Source organism: Ursus maritimus, unplaced genomic scaffold (genome assembly GCF_017311325.1).
Source record: "Ursus maritimus isolate PB19 unplaced genomic scaffold, ASM1731132v1 scaffold_19, whole genome shotgun sequence".
NCBI classification, from domain to species: Eukaryota; Metazoa; Chordata; class Mammalia; order Carnivora; family Ursidae; genus Ursus; species Ursus maritimus.
In genome coordinates, this window is record NW_024424341.1 from 11,705,739 (window position 1) to 11,727,624 (window position 21,886).

The following is a 21,886-nucleotide window of genomic DNA, read 5'->3' on the forward strand; positions in this document are numbered from 1 at the left end:
CTATTTACTTATGGTATATACATAATACGGTATTTGTATTTATATTACTTGTGGATATAATATGTATACTCACATATAATGTAATAATGCAGTAATCCTCCATGTGTTGTGAGGGCTCTAACCTGAGCTGCTGATGTGGCCCTGCTGGGACTATATTCTGAGTTCTCGGCTTCCTTAGACAGCATCCTGGATGTATACTAGAACAGATGCCTTAGAACTTGAAATTCTTTACTTGAATTGATGAAAAAAGTCAGGAAGGCAGGGAGAGTATCACCTTACTCTTTCAGTTACTGCCAGAGAGCCCTCTGAATACATACTACGTGGGGAGAATTAACATTTATTTCTTACTGTCCAAAGCCCTTGGAGCAAAAAATCTTTGGCAACTTCTCTATTTCTGTACTTAGAAAAGCATCCTAATTCTTTTGCCTATTCACTTCAAATATATAGAAACATTATTTAATCTTGTCTGAAATGTAAAGTGAAACTCTTCAGCAAATAGCGTGGTTATATGCCCAGAAAGAAAAGCCAGAGAGCTAACCTATGAAAATGAATCTCGACTCTGAACAAATGTGCTGAAATGAAGAAAGAACATAGCCCACAGGACCCAGATGTAGGTGGGAGTTAGGGCTCCCAGGTCCCAGAGCAAGACCAGAGGCACACATTTGAAGCTCTTCCGTGACCCTTGCTTTATCTTGACTGAAAGTCCCAGAAAAATGCTCAAGCAGGCTAGAATTTGCATTTGTCTTTCTCATCTCATGTTTTTCTAAGCCACATTGCTTCGTTTTCTTCAGTAGTATTTATGACTAGTTATATTGCACAAGGAGACTTGATTGACTTGAGTAAGGCGTTAAGGTATGGAGAAATGTGTAACTGGGCCACTTAAGACACCTGTCCAGTGCTTGTTTCCCAGCCAGCCTCCCCATGGGCCAAAAGTCCACACAAACAATTACTTGTGAATTGTGAGGTGCTCAAGGAGGAAATTGCAGAACAAGATGGGTTGAAGGAATTTATACTTTTGTCATTTCCAGTTGAAGCCAGGGGCTAAAACTCGTGTCTTGCACCATTGTAATCTACAACCATTTAATTTGCTAACAAGACTTAACTGATCAGGATCTGCAGGCTTCTCCGCCGGTATAATCAAAACAAGAAGCATTTGGCTCCGGAGAGTAGATGTTGTCGATCTTTTATTTTGCAGCCCCACCATTTTCTCTCTGGCAGGCTGAGATGAAACAGAAAGCTGATATTTGGAGCCACTGGAATTGCAGGCCTTGTAATTTTGAAATATCCATTTTATCCCGTGTAATTTCTTCCCTAAGATTCCTCAGTCTAAATCTGATACAGGTAGGAGCCAAGACAAACAGTAACCATTTATAGTCACCCAGACCAGTTTGAATTTCACCCTAATGTAAAGCAAAGAGAGTTTTTGGCTTCATTTCAGGTGTGTAACAGGGGTAGAAAATGCATTTAAAATTTAGCAGCAAATGTTACCATATGTTTCCATAACAACTGCAAACTTTTATGTTAGAAAAGCAATAATATAAACACGTAGGAATCTTGGAACAGTAAACTATTAATTTACCAAATATAAAAAATCCAGCATGAAGGGGCTTTTATAGCCACAGAAGCCATGAGGGGGCCCAGCATCCTGTGAATTTCTCCATTATGTGGCAGAAAATACTGCCGGTTGGTTTAAATGAGCAAATCTTTTAAAATTATAGGTACAGTGTCAATTCTCCACAGTACATTTTTCTGGAACAATGTGTGGTGGTGCCAGCTATGGCTGATTTCTTTTACCATCTTGAACTAGTAAAATGCCCTTGAGTAGCTGCCCCCAACGCACATCTGTAAAATAAGTACATTTTTGTTTTCTTCGTCCATAGCTTTAAACTTAAGAGTGAAGGCTGGGGTCCTGCACAAAGTGTGGTGCCCAGAAGCTGGCTCCAATGCCTGCAAAGGAAGAGGTGTTCACGCATTTTTGATATATATGGAGAAGGTTCACAGTTTTCTCTCCCGCCCGTTTTGAAGTATAAAAGAGACGGGGAAAAGGGGGAGAACAGATCTACTTGACCACATCTTAAGAAAGAGGAGTTAGTAACTAGAGTTGTTGAAATCACCACCAGGAGAAATTCTGTGTTCTCTGATTTCTCTGGGGGGGAAAAGAAATAATCTTCTTCTAAAATATGTATCAGAAACATGGCAACCTGTGCATGGGTCTTTCATTTGAAAAGAAGCCCGGTTTTTTTCCCCAGAAAGCTACCTCAGAGTGTGGGTAGGGTTTTGAAGCTTTTCCTGGAACAAAATGATGTTCCCTTGTCGTTTAAGGTGAGATGACGCACCTTGACCAGGCCCGAAACGTAGCTTCATGAGGTAACTATCATTGAGTATACCAATCAGAGCAAGAGAAGAGGAGGTCAAAGGGAGGTAGGCCAGGCTCTGAAAACGTAGCGCAGAACTCGCAAGAGGGCTGCATTTGGGACAGGCCCGAGAAAAGGGCTGCAGTTCTCTAAATTTCAGAAGGTGGAGGAAAGAGGCTCCACCCTTCCAACCGGGGTGGCGTGTGCTGCTTGGCCCTCCTCAGCCTTCACAGTGGAGCCCACAGGCTGCCGAGCCAGAAGCTACACAGAGGGGGCATTGGTTAAAGCAAGGCTCACAGTGGTTAGTGGGCCAAGGACAAGATGGAGGTTCTCAGAGAACTTGGTCGGGCAGGAGTGAGACTAGGAAGCACAGTAAGGGTAGAAGAGATGTTTTGTAAAGATCTGATTCATTCCCAAGACCTTGGTGGGCCTCGTTTTAGGGCAGAAACCTGATTTCCCCTGGTTATCACCTTCTCTGGTGGGGTTAATAACGTTTCTTGTGTTTCTGTCAGTGCTTGGGCACGTCGAAGCTTCTCTTGGAGCATTAGTGAGATTGGAGTCTGGCATTAGTCCTGAAGATCCTTAATCTGTGTCCAACTCCCCTGTGGCGTGAAGATGGGTAGGTGGTTAAGAAGAAAGCAACGTGCCGTTCATTCACGCAGAAGATAATTTAGTGAGCACTTACTGTGGACCTGGCAGGCCTGCCTCCTGTGCTGGGGGAGCTTAGGGTCTAGTGGAGGACAGACTAAACACATGCGAACAAATAAAGAAGACAATGTCGGATGAGGAAGACTGTGGAGAAAAGGAAACAGATGAGCGGTTAGGGAGAGGCACAGAGCTTCTTTGGGATCCCCAAGGGAGCCCCACGGGACAGAGCTGAGGAGGAAGAACCAGCCAGCCAGACCAGAGCACCGTGCCTGAGGGCGAAGAAGATGAGAGGGGATGGAGAAGCAGGAAGGGTGAGACCCTGGGGAGGGGGGGGTACAGATTTCATTCCATAACGGCGCTTGTTGACTCAGAATAAAAAGGAATCCAAATTCCGTTTACAAAGTATTTTGAAGGTTTGCACGTGTGCCCAAGGCTGCGGTCGGCCTTCCAATCATAATTATGTCCGAAAAAAAGACATTCTTGTGTGAGAAAGGACATGGTGTCGGCCATAAGCAAAGCATGAGCTCCTTATGAGTTGGGAAGGTTTTGATGGAAAGAGGGAATCAAAATGGAGCTCAACAGGTGTTGAGATGGAGCACCTACTGTGTGTTGATGCTTCATATGTATTTTTTCACGTTTATTCCTCACGGTAATCCTCCGCAGGTGGGGTGCTGTTATCTCCGTTTGTAGGTGATGAAACTGAAGGCAGAGAAAACTAAAGATAGTTATTGACAAAATTTTAACTCGAACCAGTTTAGCATGCTGGAAGACAAACCCTAGCAATCATGACCCACTAACTAAAAATATTATAGGCTTTAGAATAGCCCTATGATAGAGCTTCACCCCCTGTGGATGTGCTGAAATGTCAAAACAAAAGGGTCTGTGTTTGTTTTTAGGGACATGGAGCAGCAAGAGGACTTAGGGAGCTTGTGGCCTATTATGAAGCCGGTCTTTGGGAGAACATCGGCTCAGCTAGAGGAGGCAGTGGCAAAAAAAACCAGACCTAGTCCCTGGAGAAGGAGAGGAGAATTAACGGAGGAAGTAGGGGCGAGGTATGACCGACCTTGCAGGGTTGAGGAGGACACCAGGGGCAGAGAGACCCTGAAGACGTTGTAGGTAGAACACATCATATCACTAGTGTTACTTCCTGGAGGCAAGCAGAAATGCCACGGAAGGAGGCAAACCAGAGCCACGAAACACCCAACATTGTCCTCTTTGGCCTTGGGATCTCTAACCGACCCTACTGAAAAGTTGCTTCTGTACCTTTCAGAAGTTTGCCTCAGGGGTCCTCTCCTTAGGGTATCTTTTGAGGCATGGCCCTGGGGGGAGACAGGTCAACTTTTAGGTGACCTTTTTTCAACTGAGGCCATCTCCCACTAAAAGTTTGCTTCTCCCCTGGCTTCAGCCGGCCTGGCATTTCTGACAGACGTGTAAACAGATGCAGGCATTGTTGCTAATGACAGGTGATTATAAGAGGCATGGGGGCCAAGGTAATTAAACCACAACTTGACAGGAACATTTGGCAATGCAATATTTCAGCATTAGAAATTTCTTTGCAGCATGCTTTCCCCCCTTGGTTTGGTGAAGATAATTCATTTTTATTCTTGAGAGTGTGGTGCTTTGAGATCTGAAAGTGTCCTGTGTCAACTCCTGGTTCATTGTAGGGCTCCAGAAAACGGTTACCGGTGGAGTGTGTGGGGATCTAGTCGGTGTCTCAGACTCTCCACGGTCTACTCCAGAGCAGGAGTGGGAATAGGGTCTGTGGCCGAGTGCAGGGATTGTATCTGACACGTTATTATGTCCGATTTGATCGTGAGAATGCCCTGGAGAGAAACACGCATTCTTTTTATGCCACTGTAATTTCAGCTTCTCTCCCTGTTACCTGGGTTTGCCTGCTCTTGCTCCCATGGATCGATCAAAACATGGCTGACTCCATTCTCTTGGCCCCCAAAATTCCTACAGTGAGAAGTAGGGGGAAAAAATCTCAAGTCACCAGTAACCTCTTGTTACAAAGAACCATAGTAGAAACAATCATCAAGGTCATGGAATTTGTTTGTTCATTAGATTTAAATGTAATTAAAACACACTGCGTTCTCTTTGCTGTCAGGATGATTAGGAATGCCTGTTTCGACACTTACAGACTACTTCCTGCTCACTGCCATTGGTGGCTAGCTTATGATTCTGTGTTTGAGGGAATCCTGTCTCCTGTTGGATAAATAGCAGACCTTCATGTGGACTTCACATTTATAGTTGTGACTGTCGGGCGAGCTAGACGACTAGCTTATTTATAGTAACTGTGGTAGCCCGCTTTCTCCGCATACAGTGACGGCTAACGTGGACTATTTATCACCATCCTGGCACTTGTCTGAAATGGAAGCTTCTCCCAAGCAGGTTAGTTCATTCCTTTGCCGCAAAACCAGCTTCTGAATACTCTTGGTTGAGGGTATACCTGGCTGTCGGAGGAGATCAGTGAAGCAGACCAGTCAGAGAAGGCCAGCGACCGGCAGGACGCTGGTTTCTCTCCCTCAACCCATTTTGATTTTCTCCAGGGAGGGGTGTAGAAGGAGAGGAATTTGTGAATACCGTTTGGTTGATGCCAGAGGAGTGCTGAGCGATTGTGAGTCTTTGTGGGGTTGCCCCCCTCCCGCGTGGAAAGCTCCTGGCCAAGCTCTTACATTCTCATTCTGCTTCAGGCCGCGGTCTGTGTGGAAGCAGAGGCTTTTTTAAAGCTTTGTCAGATAGGTTAAAAGGTGTCCCTCCCTCGGTGTATTGAAAGAGAGAGAGATTAAACTCCCTAAGCCTGCCATGTTCCCTCTAAAATATCAAGTCAGGATGATTTTTAAATCCAAAGTTTCCAGGCTTCAGGGCTGTGACCTTTAGTGCAAGCAGCCTTGGAGCTGGGGAGGAGGGATCAGCGCAAAACACCATTGGCCCACAGGCTGGTGGCCTCAGGAAACCTGCTGCAGCCAACGTGAATTGTTGCCTTTCTCTGCCTTCTGGGCCACAAAGCACTAACCCCAAATAAATACCCAGCCTGACTCGTAGGCCTCTGGAGTCACCGCGGAGGCCCTGCTAACCGCGCAGCCTCAGCCAGCTCTCCGGGTTACTGAGATCGGAAAGGCAGGGTCTCTGCCCTCAGGAGACTTAAAATCACATGACTACCATTGCGAATAAGAACCCTTAGTTGAACTTCTAATAAGCACTCAGGTGCTTTTCATATATTATTTACTCAGTTAATCCTGAATAATTATGGAACCAGCTAGTCCTTAGCGAGGGCTGCTCTGTGCCAGGTACTTTTTCAGCGCTTAAATGTGAATCAACTCAACTATCACAGTGGGATGATGATGATGATGATGATGATGATGATGATGATTATTATTATCACCACGCCTAGTTTTAACAGGAGAAAACCAAGGCAAAAAGATGTTAAGGAACTTTCCCAAGGATACAGGGGCCCGGAGGCAGAGGAAATGGGATTCCAGAGCAGGAAGTCAGGTCCCCAAGGCCAAGCCCTCTGTGTCCCGTCCCCCGTCCTCGAGACCCGTGTTAGGACCGCCTTGTGGGCATGTGAAGCCCAGACTGTAGGTCTTCCTTGGGCGGGGCCGGACAGTTTGCATTCGCATTTCTGACAGGTTCTCGGGGGTACTGATGCCCACAGCACTACGTCCAGCAGAAGCGAGCAGTGGAAACCAGTCACCCTAAAGCAAAGAAAAATGAGATGTCCTATTATTAATATAAACAGAGTGCTATGAGAATATCAGTGACCATAATAATGATAATTTTATTCTTGTCATTATTGCGGTATTAGAAGCATGTAGCGGTATATAAGCATGTTGAATGCCTACGCTGTCCTGGGCACTGTTTTATAACCAGGTAACCATCATAACTGGTACTATGGGTTATCTCATTTCATCTTTACAACAGCCCTGTGAGGTAAACACGACTGTTCACCTCATCTGATGGCTGAGGAAACAGAGGCACAGTTTATAAACTTGCTGAAGTGCCAGAATGAGGATTCACTCTACCCCAGTGTCATTCCAGAGCCCATGCTCTTAACCACAAGGACAGCAGCAGACCACTAAGGGGATTCGGAGCCACATCCACAGAGCTGGCAGTGTATGGGCTGGCCCTGAAGGAGGAGGGAGCGGGGGGAAAAGCTTCCCTAAGGGAAGGGAAATGTGCAAGGGCCCTGGGCACAAAAGGGCAAAGTGTGGTTGGGTGAAGAGCATGGAGACTTCCATGTTAGATGCATGGGAAGAAATGAGGGATGGTACAGCTGGAAAAGTAGGTTGAAGGCCTTGAAAATGAGTCGATTGTGCTCAAGAGTGGGCTTCCTGCTTTTGAGCACCTGTCGGGGGACATACTCTTGCTCAGAACTCACCGAGAGACTTCCGGATGCAACGATGGAGTCATTCTTTGTTAATGGTGCCTTCTCTTCTCTGCATTTCATAGTTTGAGAGTGCCGAATCCGCCGTTCAGAGGAGAGTTTGATTTCTGAGGTTAGCGACCCTGTGACAGTGACTCAGGCCCTGCCAGGGGAGAAGTGAGTTTGGTACACAAGCCACATCCGAAACAAACGGGGGACATGTGTGCTCGTGGGTGCGTGTGTCTGTGGGTAAATCCATGTACCACACTTAGAAAACGCCTGCCGTGGCACTGGTGCGATGGTATCATCGGAGCTGCCAACTTGTTTTATTTCTGATATTGCCTGGCAGCCCCTGAAGGAGGGAAAGTATGAATTTTTATCTCCCATTTACCAGACTTTCATTATATTGTGCTTACAGACACAGTGTCAGCACATAAAATGTTAAACATCACTGGTCTGAAAGAGGCTCCCATTGTCTTACCTCTGGTGCTGGGGGAGTCTTGCTAGCCTTGCTGTAGTGGTTCTGTCAGTGTAATATGACATGAAGCATTTCTCGGTAATGACAGACATTGAATATGAGTGACAGGAACTCTGACCGCGAGGAATGGGTTCAATTACCAGAGACGGGGGGTTACCTGAGATAAAACCAAAGGGCCCAATTGTGCTCCGTTTTGACCCCTTGACTCCCAGATCCAGAGCAGCGAAGACAAATGGCTGATTAACCAGCCCCTAACCCTCTTTCTGTGGTGATAAACTTGTTTGGATTTCCCCGTCCAGAAAAAAAAAAAAAAAAACCCAACAATCTACGGGTGGCATGTTTCTAAGGGAAATATGATCAGAAACCGGTAAGGCCGGTGCTAGTCATTTTTGTCTCTTGCAAGCACAAAACCAAAAACTGTCATTCTATCTTGGAGTGGATCTAGGACACAGGGTCCAGAAATCAATACAAGATCAATGATTGCTCTCTTAACCGCTCCCCGCCCCCCCGCCCACCTTTCTTCTGCAGTTGGAGCCACACTGCTCCGGTTCACCTGTAGCCAACCTGACGCCAGTGTCAGTGAGAGATCCTGCCATCTAAAGCGCTCCTTTTTTTCTTTCCTCCTGCAGGCTGCTCTGCTCAGCATCGAGTGCAGCTCTCTGCTTGTTTATAGCCCACTGCTTATAGCCCCCAGATAGAGTTCTAGCAAGCAGCCCAATTAAACTGTCGCGGGCCGCCCTCACTCGACTAGCTCTGCAGAGTCATTTAGCCAACAGACATTCCTGACTATTAAAGCTAGTAGCAGCATGTCTCCAGAGCTGGAGATAAAATGAATGAAATTTGTTATTCTGGGCTGATACTTGATCCCAGCTGTTGAACTGATGCTATTGCACCTGAAGTTTTTCTTTATGGTAATTGCTGTCTGTGTTATTATTTCATATACTAAATTGGAGAAAATTGCAACAGGTATTAAATTCTTTGAGCTAATTCGCGGGAGTTCTATTGTGCATTCTTCCAAGGCAGATTCCAACTTCTGTTCAAGGCCAGGAAGACAGATTTTGCTAGCCAGATGCACAGGCTTGTGTTTCGTTATTATCAGAGACATTCCAGTTTTGGGTCTGGTCAGGCATTTATCAGCTTTACCTGAAATCTGCTTTGAAATCTACTTTTGGTACTAATTCAGGCAGCATGTGTTGGGACTGGCCCTGGGGAATTCCATGACGATGACCAAGGCTGACAGTGATCAGTCTGGTTGATCCATGACACATCCTTGGTGGAATCATTAAGTCTCTTGCATTGTGTAGGCTTAGGGAAACGAGCCCTGTGAAATAAGACTTTGCACAGGGGCCCTTTGGAATCCACCACTCGACGTAGTTCTCGAACGCCTCAAGTAGTTCCCGCTTCAGTGAGAGCCCACTTAAAGAAGGCTGTCACAGGTTTGGAGCCTCTCAGCCCTATTACTGGTTCTCACTGCTGGTTACTGTTCACTGTCTCCCCATTTCTGTTAACCACTTTGACCAGGTCTCATCCCAGAGTTTCCGGAAATCATCTGTAGACTTTCCATAATAGCACATGAACCATATTCAGAGTTGGGTGCAGTCTCAGGGGCCTCTTTCTAGGAGTAGATACAGCATAGGAAACCATGTCTTTTACAAGCATTCTCTTGTCCGCTCAGCTCTTGTCAGCGCTGATGGTGAAGGCTTACGGCAGGATCCAGAATGAGAATTCAGATCTGGCCAGCAGTGGAAGCACTATGTTTGCGTTCAAGTCCATGCTCTGGGGGAAAGTCGCCCCCTGATGTTGTCACTTTCATTTCTATCTGAAGACCACAGCTGGCAGACATAGCAGAGCTCTTTCAGTTTCAGGGGCATACTCATACCATTAGAATCCAAAGGCTTTGTCCCTGTCCCCATTAGGAAGCAGTTGACAGGCTCTACTCCGTATTTTGATTAGAGGCAAATGTGAGAAGCTCGAACCTCCTGCTATGGTGACTTCATCATTTAACCAACTCCCATACCCAGACAGTCTACAGACCAGTTTGTGGTCCCCTGATATGAGGACCTGGAAGCCTATAAAGAATCATCTGAAAGTCCTATTCAGGTGCTTTCTTTGCCAACATGGACATCTGTCCTTTGAATGCCAAAAGCTAGTATTGGACTGTCTGTGGTGGACGATTCACATTGCAAGTTGAAGCCCATCGAGTTTGTGAGATCTCAAACATACTGCACGTATGGTGGCCCACATTATTTTCAGTATTCATAAGCTTTGTTTAAGCTGCTTTGAAAATTGAATTTGAAAACCGAAATTGAATTACTTTAATTTACAGCAAAGTTCAAAATGAGAAATAATGTCTCTTCTCTGCCCACTGAGAAAATGAAAGAAGTATTAGTCTTTATATATGAAATGCATAGGATATGTATAGAGTATCAAGTGTAGAATATGTTTTTAAATCCTGGGACATTTATTTTCGTACCCTCAAATCGAGTAAGAAAAACTGGCGTTTTCTTCAAAACTAAACCAAGACTAACCTGTGTTGCATTTTTTTAAAAAAAAGATTTTATTTATTTATTGGAGCAACAGAGAGAGAGAGCATGACGGAGTGAGGGGGGAGGGAGAGGGAGAAGCAGACTCCCTGCTGAGCAGGGAGCCCAACTTGGAACTCAGTCCCAGGACCCTGAGATCATGACCTGAGCTGAAGTCAAATGCTTAACCGACTGAGCCACCCAGGCTTCCCTGTGTTGCATTTTTTTAAATAACGAAATGCATGACAGTTTTAGGTATTTTTAAGCAATATATTCACAAGCCTACCCTGACTTACTCCCAGAGGCCCTTCAAATGCACATTCATTCTTGTTATGGGTATTTGAAAATCTGAATGATACCACAGTGACACAGGTAAACCTTGTTACCTAATCACTGCTTGTGCGCATTTCAGATCCAGAACTAATTCTTTCTCCATATTTCTGCCTCTGTATCTTCTAGCATGAGCAGTAAGCGCTCTTCTCCAAATCTTGCCTGGACTTAGTGTTTTATATATTTTGAGTTACTATTGGGTCTTAGATTGTTTGACTTCGTTTGATGTGGATTGCATGGGGAACATGGTGGTGACCTCAGCAAGTGAGCCTATGTGAGAGCCTGTCTGGTAGTCAGTTATTCTAGGGGTATATATAAAAGAAGAGTCCAAATTTGGAAGATCTCTGGGATGGGGGCAGCGGAGAGGATGCCAGAGATTTGGGCTTTCAAAAGGCAAAATCAGAGGAAAACAAAGATCCTTCTCTGTGGTACTCGGAATTCATACACCAATGGCCAGGACAGTATAGTAAAAAGATTCTTAAAATGACAGATATTTGGGGCTCCTGGGTGGCTCGATCAGTTAAGTGTCTGCCTTTGGCTCAGGTCATGATCCCAGGGTCCTGGGATTGAGTCCTGCATAGGGCTCCCTGCTCAGCAAGGAGTCTGCTCCTCCCTCTACCCCTCCCCCTGCTCGTGATCTCTCTCTCTCTCTCTCTCTCTCTCTCACATACACACATGCTCACACACTCTCTCTTTCAAATAAATGAAATCTTAAAAAAAAAAAAGATGACAGATATTTGGATGAGGTGAGGGTAATGCGTAAAAAGGAAGGACTCTTAAAAGTTTAGCCTGCAAATCCAGAAATAATGCCTTTTATATGCTCCTGTTTAGAGTCAGACCTTGCATTAAGTGTCTCGCATCTACTGTAACCTTCCATCTCCTTCTCCGTAATTCACAGAGGTAGAGTATATCCTTACCTTCCCAGGGAGGAAACTGGCCTTCCCAAAGCTAAAGTGATGGTTGCCACTGAATATTTTGTAAGTAGTTATAGGAGGTGGGACTCGAACCTGGGACTGTTGCTTCTAAAGCCACGGTACCAGTTTTGGATTTATGTCTCTGTGAGATCAGTGGCTCTTACCTTGGAAAGTAGAGCTTTCAGCAAGGAACTTCAAGCAGATTGCTAAAATTCCTCAGTTGTTCCTGATAATCCTGCCAACTCATTGCTAGGCTTTTGATCACTGCTGTGAAAACTAAACCCTGCCAGGATATAAAACAAAGTATACTTCTTAAAATTTAAACTTTAAACCAGTTTTCATAAGGATGAATTACTTAGAATTGGTTGAGTTCCCCGGCACATGGGTCATGGTAGGTCTTCGTCAAGACCAAGGGCTGGCAAGCTTTTTCTGGAAAGGGGCAGACAGTAAATATTTTAGGCCCTGTGGGCCACACAATCTCTGTCACAACTGCTCTGCTCTTATAGGGCGAAAGCTGCCATAGACGATATGTAAATGAGTAGATGTAGCCGTGTTCCAATAAAACTTTATTTACTAAAGCAGGTGGCAGGATTTGGCTCATGGGCCATAGTTTGCCAAACCCCCCCCCCCCCCCCGGTCCACACCTTGTGTAAGAGTTATGTTTAAGGGAACCAGAACACAACAAATGTTTTCTTTTCATTTATTAGTTGTTTCTGTAGATTGCTGGTGAGAAAGATGTCTTCTCAGCATAATTTGAAACCCTTTTCATTGGCTTGGATTTTAAAGTTGTTTTTTTTTTCTTCATCTCTTGTTTTAGCACATGTTAAATGTGTCCATGTTCTTTCCATTATATATCTTGGTTGCCTTCCCAGACTTCAAATTGCAGTGAATTTATCCCCAAAGGATGTTTGGTATCAATTCTCAAGATGCAATTTGAATGTAGTCTGTTTCTATAATGGAAAAAGGATTCCCAATCTTCATTATTTAAGTGCCACAGAAAATAACGAATCATTGAAGTAGCTGTTACTCAGCACTGCTCAGGTGTACTGTACCCTTTGCTGTCTTGTCTTACAGCTCCGTGTCAGTTCAAGGAGTGAAGGAGAGTGACGATCTCATTGTAGGGCTGCATACGAGGTATTCGATTATGATTTCTAGCTAAGTCATGCCGAACTCAGATTATATTATAATGAAACTTTTTTTTTTCACTAAGCATTTTCTAACAGGTTAAAACTACAAACAAACAAAAAACCGAAGAACAGTTCATGAGTCTCAGAATTATTGATCGCAGCAACTGTAGTAGTTTCCCTGTTGTTAATGCCGTTTCTGTATAATGACCCCCTTTGCTCAATCATCCCGTCATGTGCCACCGTATCATTGGGATTAGGGCCTCAGCTTCTCCTACAGAGGGAATCAGTAGTGGTACCAGTGAAAACAATAGTAGTATTAACCGTGCCGTGCTTTTTCTCCTGAAGACTCACCGTCCTCACCCTCAGGCAGCCACGTTGGAGAGGAGGAGAGGTGCCATCGGCAATGGCATTGTTAACACGTGAGCTTTGTGGCTGCCTTCTCGAAGGTGTGCCTACTGACCCCTCGTCTTACTGTAAAGTAAGGTATGCCTGTTTAGCCGAACCAGCACTCTCCGTGTGACGCAGTGAGTTAGCTTCCTTCTGTCTTACCTCTGTGTTTTCTAGAGCAACAGCATAGGGCAGTGGAAAAAGGAGGACTCTTGCAGTCCAAAACCCTGTTCTCTTCAGGGAGCCACTGAGCTGCTCTGACCTTTCAGTTCCCTCTCGTGTAAAATCAGAATGATACCAACCTTACATTATAGAGTAATTTTAACACTTAATGAGGATATATGTGTAAGTGCTTTGTAAATTATGCTGATCATTTCTGAGTTATTTTTACTGTTTAACTAGCTCTCTGGCCCTGGCCCGGCCTTGTTCAGGAGGCTCCTCTGCCGTCATTAAAATAACCAAATCCATAGCCCTGTTCATCTTGGAGCATAACACGTGGAGTTGCCCATGTGAGAAGCAGCTTAATTGCAAATCAACTGGGGTTGCTATATGACAGAATGCCAGTGGGCAGTGTTCCCATTGTGTTGAATAAATGTTACCCCTGGAAACACAATGTCAGTGCTGAAATCAACGCGTAAAATTCCCAGCACTGGCCTTTGAAACTTCTGATTTGGGGCTCATATTTGACACTACTGTTTGTTTTCTCATTGTACGTTTTCATACATAAGGCAGATGTTTCTCTATTAGCACTCTTTCAAGATCTTTTGTTGATCTTGGTTTCTGTTGCTCTGGAGAACAGTTGCCTTCCAGAAGCTCCCTAAAGTAAATGTATATACGTCATTAGCCTGTATTTAGAATGGGTGCAAGCCAAGACTAGTCTCTCAGTTTGGTGACTGTCTTTGCTGGTATTTACATGTGATGTGATCACGAACAGAAAGAAACTTAATTTTATGTATGCAGATATGAGGGACAGGTGGGTATGAATGTAAGGCTCTGGTACCTTCTGCCCATGTCAAATGAGCTAAATCCTTCCCAAAAAGCCAGCCAGGAAAACATATGATACCATTTGCAATGGTAGAATGTTGCACGCTGTTCTTCTGTAATTATAATGGCCTGATCTGTGTGGGGTGGGTGCGTCTTGCTTACCAGTCATTAATCTACTGAATCTTGGTATCCGCGGTCCATCTTGAGGAGCAGCAGTACTTGGCTGGATGAGTAGGACTTTGATTTCATTGTAATCAGGATAGCTTTGTTAAAATTCTGCTGCTCAGTGGTGCCTGAGGATTCTGGGAAGAGGAGGTTTTTCTCCCCCCACCACCACCCCCTTTTTTTCTCTCTTGCATGGGGGGTTTTTCTCTCTTCCATCCCCTAGGTTACTATTTATGCTGTCCCTTGATCTCCTGCTTGTCCCTTTATTTCTCCACATTGTGAAAGTTTCTTTCTGTGTGACCAGGAGTCTGTTTAGCAGACCATATTGTGAGTGAAGGGCCAGCGTTTGTTGCCTGATTTTGGCAATGCTGGGCAGTCAGCTGGGATGTAATTAAGACTCTGAGAACAGGCTGTCTTCTCCACGGGAAGGGCATGTTAGATGGTGCTGGGATTTGGGGCTGTCAGTTTGGCCAAGGCTGGAGACAGAGAGCTAGGGACAGAGATATTTCCTTTCATTTATAATCCCTTTATGTACAGTGTATGCACTTGGCGAAGTTTACATATAACCTAGTGGCTAGAGCTTACAAGCCAACGCAGTGAAATTAGCATATGTTACATGTATATTTTAGTGATATTTTAAAGCAAGTGCATATTTCCAAAGTGAATTATGCATGGATGACAGCAATAGGGTTGTGTTGCGTTGGGTGTCAAATCCCACAACTTTTTGTCGAGACTGTGGATTTTACACTAAAAAGGCAGAAAGACTAAACGAAGTAAAACAGTTTTAATTTTTAACAGTTTGGTTCGGCCCGAGGAGCCAGGCTGTGACAGATATAACTGACATTTGAATAATTGGATTAATTTAGAGAAGGGCAAATCCAGTTTTGACGGTTGTGCTTGTGTGTACGTCTTCTTTTTCTTTTTCTTTTTTCTTTGCGGAGATGGAGTTGTGTGGCTTAGAGACGCACTCTCTGTGATGCCGAGCAAAGCTGGAGGAAACTCCACAAAATTTATAACATTGTCATCTGGTTATTTTGTTTCCCAATGCATGCGTGTGTATGCGTGTCCATTCACATGGCAGTAAGCATTCTTCCTGTTTTGTGTAGAAGAAAGCCACAGTGTGTACTTTATTTGGCCGTGTCGGTGACCTGTATACCACGTATACCAGCACATTATAGGTGTTCTTGGTAACTAAATAAATACAGCTGGAGGAAAATGTTCCCCACTTCATAGGCCATCTAGAAAATGTGCAGACAAGCAAACTCACTATGACACTGGCAAGCCCTTTTCATACCTCTGTCATTGTGTTAGAAAATATCACAGCACAGCAGTGGAAGCCACCTAATTTGGTATCTGGGGTATCAGTAGCCAAATTCCACATGGCTGAGTCCTCAGCCCTAAATTTCTTCAGGTTTCTGTGGCTATTTGAGCTTCTTGTGTGAAGATCACCTCCGCAATTTGAGATCAAGAGGCCAAATATGACACCACGATACCTTCCCCCCACGCCTTTAGAAATTCTCTTAATTAAATAGGCCACCTAAAATCAGCACTCCGAGACTAGAACTTATGGCAGGCAGTCTTGAATTGTGGCTCTGGGCTGGCTCTAAGAGCCTTTTCCCCAGCAGGACATTAATAGACATTAACACTCGGGCAAGAAGTGTTGATGTGTGGTTTATAATGTTAGCACCCAGTTAGGCTGGTATAACACATGCTGTAGGAATCTTGTACCAACACACGTGTGTGTTGAGTCAGATTAATGAGAACCATAAAAGGAGAGACATTCCGCTCAAGCTGGGGACTTCATCCCATCCTCCCTTTACCAAACAAACCTGGTGCCCAGCTGCGTGGAAATGTCCTGGTTGGACGTTTTTTTTCCGGTATTAGCATAAAGAGGATGTTTGAAAGTTCTGTTTTGCCCTGTTGTTATGTGATCGAGGAGCCCCATGTGTTAGTCAAGACTTCACATTAAAACTCCTTTTCATCCAGTGCCATTCAGGCTGAGAGGAAAGGAAACTTCGGCGAGGCTACCTGACTGCCAGGCACACATTATGATTTCCCTCCCTCGGCTTTACCCAGCTCTTCTTCAAGTGTTTCTGAATGGTTCTGAGACACTTTCTGGTTTACTTTGTAAATGGGGCAGTGAAGCATTCTTGTCTCTTGACTGGCTCTCCTTAGAGGATTCTCAAAGCCTTTTAAAATTGTGTGTTTTTCTGGGGCAGCCTTGAAAGTCCCAGGAGTGGAGTTGCCATCTGTCCTTTATATTAAAAGAATCTTCTGTATTGTATACCTGATGTGCTTGTCCCAGAGATAGATGTTGTTAATTAAAGGACAGCATTTGTCCTTTATATGAAATAAATCTTCTCTCTTGCCTGAAGAACAGTTGTGCAAGCTTTAGGACACTCTGCCTGGAGTTCCGGTGTTCGCTGAAGGTCCACGGCCCAGCGTCATTCATTCAGCCTTCACTAGAGATCAGACGTGTGGAATAGGGAAGTACTTTGGTTTTTTGCTTGTTTTCTTGTTAATTTCATCTACCGAGCTTGCTGCCTTTTGTAGAGGTGAATGCGAGTGAATGTAATGTACAGTTAATGGTAACTTGTGGCTCTTTTGTGGAGGTTACAAATAGCAAGTTCCCAGTCTCACCCACTGCGTCTGTCTGGGGCAGATATGACGGCCCTCCTGTCCTCCCGTGCCACCTCTTCACTTTGCTACTACAGAGTCTCTGTTTCTTTACCCTCGGCCCCAGGGAAAAGAATAATGCAAACATCTGCCCACAGCAAACCGAGCCAGAGTTCTGTCAGATCATAGAAGACGTACAGGGGAGAGAAAGCACCTCCCTTCACCTCCTGGATCTCTGTCTCAAGAAGCCCAGAAAATGGTGTAGATTTGTAATCTGGAAAAGCAGTGAGGGTACTGCGGCTCTGAATTACTGTGTAACAGCCTGGTCCTGTCAGGCATGGAGAAGGAGGGCGGCCAGGGCCTTGTCAGGGCCTCGCTCCGAGGAAAGATCATACCAGCAGAGACTGTTGACTGAGGGCCACTTCTGGGGCAGAGGAGGCGAGAGGGACCCACTGTCCTTTTTCTCAGTGGGAAAGGCCTGGAATTGGCTGTGCCGGAGTGAGGAGAGTAGTGGACTGGCCCATGATATTCTGATGATGGAATAGTCCAAACCGAAGGTCAAGTTTAACATACAGTGTTTCACCTTCCAAAGAGGAATCACATTAGATATAATTCTCCATCATCCATTTTTTTCCCCCCTGGTAATCATACAGACGAGGAACTGAGCAGGTGGCAGGAGAGAATGAGGCGGGCTCAGATGGAAAGCCGGCGGGCGTGGCAGCAGCCGTGACACACAGGCCAGCGCCTACACTGTCTGCAAGGACGGCCGCTTCTCGCCCACAGCCAGTCGCTGCTTTGTGGGGATGGGAGAAATTCTGGGATTCTTCAGTAGAAGCTGTGGGTGTGAAACTTTCGGCGTTTTCAATGCCGGCAGGTACTTCGCTGTTTTCAGGCAGTACAGGCCAGAGAAAGCTCATCTGTAGTAAAGATGTGCTTTGTGGGCGGCTCGTGTGCACACACTGGTACACCCAGTAGAGGGACAGCATCAAAGTGGGGGATAGTCCAAATAATAAGCAGACGATGTGGAAACCTTTTTTAAAAATAGAAGGAAACATCTTCAAACAACGATTAATATTTTGGGGTATTTGCCTTTGAGTCTTTGTCTACTGCATATGCCTTTTATATGCATGTTTTTTAAAGTAATTACAACTCTAGGAGCCTGCGTTTTTCACTTCCCGTTATAGGCAGTTTCCTTATAGAATTTATAATGGCCACAGCAACAGTCCGCCAAGGAAATGTATCCCCATATGCAGAGTCATTCCCCTGTTGTTGGGCATTTAAGTTGCTCTTGACTTGACAGCAGGGTAAGTAGTGTTGCAGTCACCTATTTCCTTGTGCCGCTTCTTCCGTATTTTGGATTATTTCCTCGGAATCCGAAGGACGGCTAAGTCAAAAGATAAGCATGTTTTTATGGCTTTCGTATATATTGCCAGAGAGCTTTCCAGGAGTGTTGTACCAGTTTACGCTACAATCGGCAAAATAGGAGTCAACAGGCTTTCAACATGACCTTGCCAGCATTATCATCTTAATACAGACCCCCCTCCCCAATTGGTAGGTGAAAACGGGACTTCCACTTTTTTTGAATTTACATGTATTTGAGATTTTCCCATAAATCTGTTGACTAATTGTATGTATTCATAGAACATCTGTATTCACTGAGGCCAAATTTTGTCGAGGTTTTGTTTGCTTTTTACGTGTGTATTTTTTTCCCCAAGTTCCCTCTGTTAACAATTGATAAGTAATCCGGGAAGAGCCTCCTTGGCAAGGCCCTCCTCCAGGGGACCCCCTATCTCCGCACTGCTGCAGCTGCTACTTTTAACTGTGCATTAACTTGGAGTCGGGCCAGGGCCCAAGCAGGATCCCCTTCCTGAAGAGGGGCTCTTGTGTGTCTGGTGAACCACAAGCTCAGGGCTGTATCTGCCAATATGTTTTTGGCAGAGCCATCTAATAAAATCCCATCCGCACCGTTCTGTGAAATGCAGTCACAAATTTGGAGGATGATTACCTGATGCCATTTCTTTATAACAGCTAATCTCCAGGTCTTAGGTGGTTTTTGTCCACTGTCTCCAACCCCCCTCCCCCGCCCCGTCCCTCCTTCCGCACTCTGCCTGGTGCATGTTCTCACTGCAGCGTAGATGATCTATAATCTGAGTTTCTTGCAGCATGGTCTAACAGAAAGGGCACGAGTCAGTAATACGGACACAGGGGTTCTGTAATTGGCTCTGCCCTTCGTTTAACGATAGCGCAACGAGAACTTAACGAGCGCTGAAATACTTCTTAGCATTCTAGATATATTATTGAATCTCCGTCACGCCCCTCTCAGATAGGAAGTGTTATTACACCCATAGAGGGGAGGAGACCGCAGCTCAGCGAGATGCAGCATGCTTCATTCTTCTGAACTAAAGTCAGTTTTTTGTTCCTCAACCTTTAAGTCTCCCCCGCGGCAAATTAGAACCACTTTGCTTTACCTCCCAGGGATGGCCTGGGACTAAAACGATGTCATGTGCACCTTAAGCTGCACTGAGTATGGAAATCCAGGACATGTCATAAATTGTAGATATTATCTAGTGCATGCCTCTCTGGACCTCTGCTTCTTCGCTCATAAAATGTAGGTGCTGCACCAGATTCTTTTCACAGGTTACTTCCAGCGATCCCATTTCTTCATTGGCTACAGACTCCGCTCTTGGTGGAAAGAAAGCCCGCGATCCCCAGGGCGGGTGTGCATCCTGCATAGGGAGTCAGCTCTGCCTTCCAGGGCATCTGCCTCTATGAGCCTTTTCTTTTTTTTCTCCTGGGATGGAGGTGCGAACTCGTAAAAAGTAGGAGTTTTACTCTTTGGTATGTACAGAAAGTGCAAGGAGATTCTCGTCATGGGGGAGTGGAGATACCCAGATGCACCGGCCACTTTCAGGCCATATGAAACTGCTTGGTTTGGCTTCGAGGATATTGTGTCCTCTTAAATATAAATGTGGGGGTAGACCTTATTTCACTTTCTCCTCCTACCTTACCCTCAGGTGGGAACTTAATTAGCCAAGGTGGTTAATAGAGAAAGAGAGGCATGGAGTCAGCTCCACACAGAAATGCATTCAGGCTTAATTTCATACATATCTTTTTTTTTTTTTTTTTTCAAATAAGGATCCAGGATCCCATATGGCACTTAGCCTCCTAAACAAAGATCATCAGCCCTAGACGAGAAGCAGGTGGCCTGGCACAGAGAGCAGAGGTTATTTTTGCCGCTGGGCTCCTGCCATTTCAGAGTTTAATAGTGGCAAGGCGGCACAGCAGGAGACTGACCCCAGATGCTCTCCCTTTGGTGGGGATGGAGCAGTCCCACCTCCTCTGCGGGGAGTAAATTTGATCAAATCTAGGTCACAGTTACACTCCCAGAAAAGTCTCTGTCTAAACTTCTTCCCGTTTGCTACTTAATGACTACTTCCAAATCTGATTCACTGAGAATGAAGGAACGGCCTTAATTGTTCACCTATCCTGGTGTCTCTTTCACGCCTGTGATGATGAGGATGATGCTATCCTGGCATTTTCTTTTAGGTCAACCCTTGGGCAACAGGTCGAAAAGACGTAGTTTTAAGGATGGTGTTATAGACCAGAAGTTTGGAACCCTTGCTTGTGCTTCCGGCTCTGTCTCTCCCTAGGGTTCAGCTTCCCTGTTTATAACCTGAAGAGGAATTTCAAATTTAAATGCAGGCAACAAAGATGAATAAGAAGGAAAGAGAAGGGAGGAGGGGTAGTAATCGGAAAGGAGCATAAGAGAACTTTGAGGATGGCGGTGGAGATTTTAATTGATGAGTCTAGCCAATTACTTCTCTGCAGAATGTGGACCCAATGTGGTTACAGTTTCAAGAAAAACCAGAAATTTGGATGTTTTTATAAAATCTCAAGATATGTAGATTTGTGACCCCTCTTTGGTCGAACAGAGCACCGGTTTGTGATCCCCAAACTGGGGCCTTCTTAAACCTCCCCTGAGGATCATTTCAGCTCCAGCATTGAACGATTCCGGCTTGCAGTGAGGCCTTGAACAACAGCAACAAAAACTTGCTTACCTCTCCATTTTGTTCCCCTGTAAAATGTTGATCATTCATAACTAATCTTTACCGGGATTTGGTGAGGAGCACGAGGTACCCCGTACAAAACCACTTTGAAATATAAATAAATGGCATGTAAACACAAGTCCCTATGACCTTCATTATTATTATTTTAAAGAACTGCTTACATTTTTAGAATTACCACCGCTGAGCATTGAAGCACTGAGCTTTTCAAGGATGGCTGATAAAAACATCAACAATTCACCAGGAGTAAATTGCGTGCCTGCAAATGAACATGCAGACTTTTCATTATCCTTGGAGGGGACTGTCTCTCTGTGGTGTGTGACAAAAAGAAGAGGCGGTTCATTTGTACAGCTGCTCATATAGATTGCAAACACTCTGGGAGCCGAAGTCCAAGGTATGGCAGTAGCATATAAGGAAATGAAGCTGACGCTTGTCACACGCACTCGCTGCCTGGGGATGGGAATGTTCCAGCCTCGTCGCTGACATTTTGTGAACAAGCAGCCTGTATTGGATGGTGATAAATGGATTATCTTAAATGTCATTCTGCACTGTTTTAGAGTTGCAAGGAGAGTTTTGATATTGAGTTGTTGGTTAGTATATTCTGCACCAATCCTTTATGATAAAATAATCTCTTCAAGTTACATCCAGAAATGTCAAAGTTGCTTATTTCTTCAATCACCCGTAGCAGTTTCTATTACGAGATATGCAGAGAAGATTGTGTAATAATGTCAAACTATTTATAGCGCCGTTTCCTAGGAATCGCGACTCTCCTGGAGTTGTTTGTGTCTTTAATACTAGAGATTTGTTTTTATATTTATACAAATTTTTCTGTTTCTAAATTGACTTCAGCTGAGGATGCTTTACTAGTTTTTTTTCTAGGAAGTACATTTAAAGATTGACAGTTAACAGTCAGAAACTGAAACGAAGGCCA

The 21,886-nt window shown here is 44.7% G+C and overlaps 1 protein-coding gene across 4 annotated transcripts in view; it reads left to right on the forward strand.

The window, feature by feature from the left end:
• FTO (FTO alpha-ketoglutarate dependent dioxygenase) overlaps nt 1-21,886 on the forward strand; it is a 414,727-nt gene that overhangs the window by 228,697 nt on the left and 164,144 nt on the right. Inside the window, exon 9 of one of the 4 annotated variants that reach the window (XM_040633314.1) lies at nt 21,128-21,720. The exons of the other annotated variants lie outside the window; for them this stretch is intronic. Coding sequence (XP_040489248.1) covers nt 21,128-21,149 — 22 coding nt within the window. The 3' untranslated portion in view covers nt 21,150-21,720. Of the gene's footprint in view, nt 1-21,127; nt 21,721-21,886 lie in introns of those variants that run through there. 4 annotated transcript variants of the gene reach the window in all.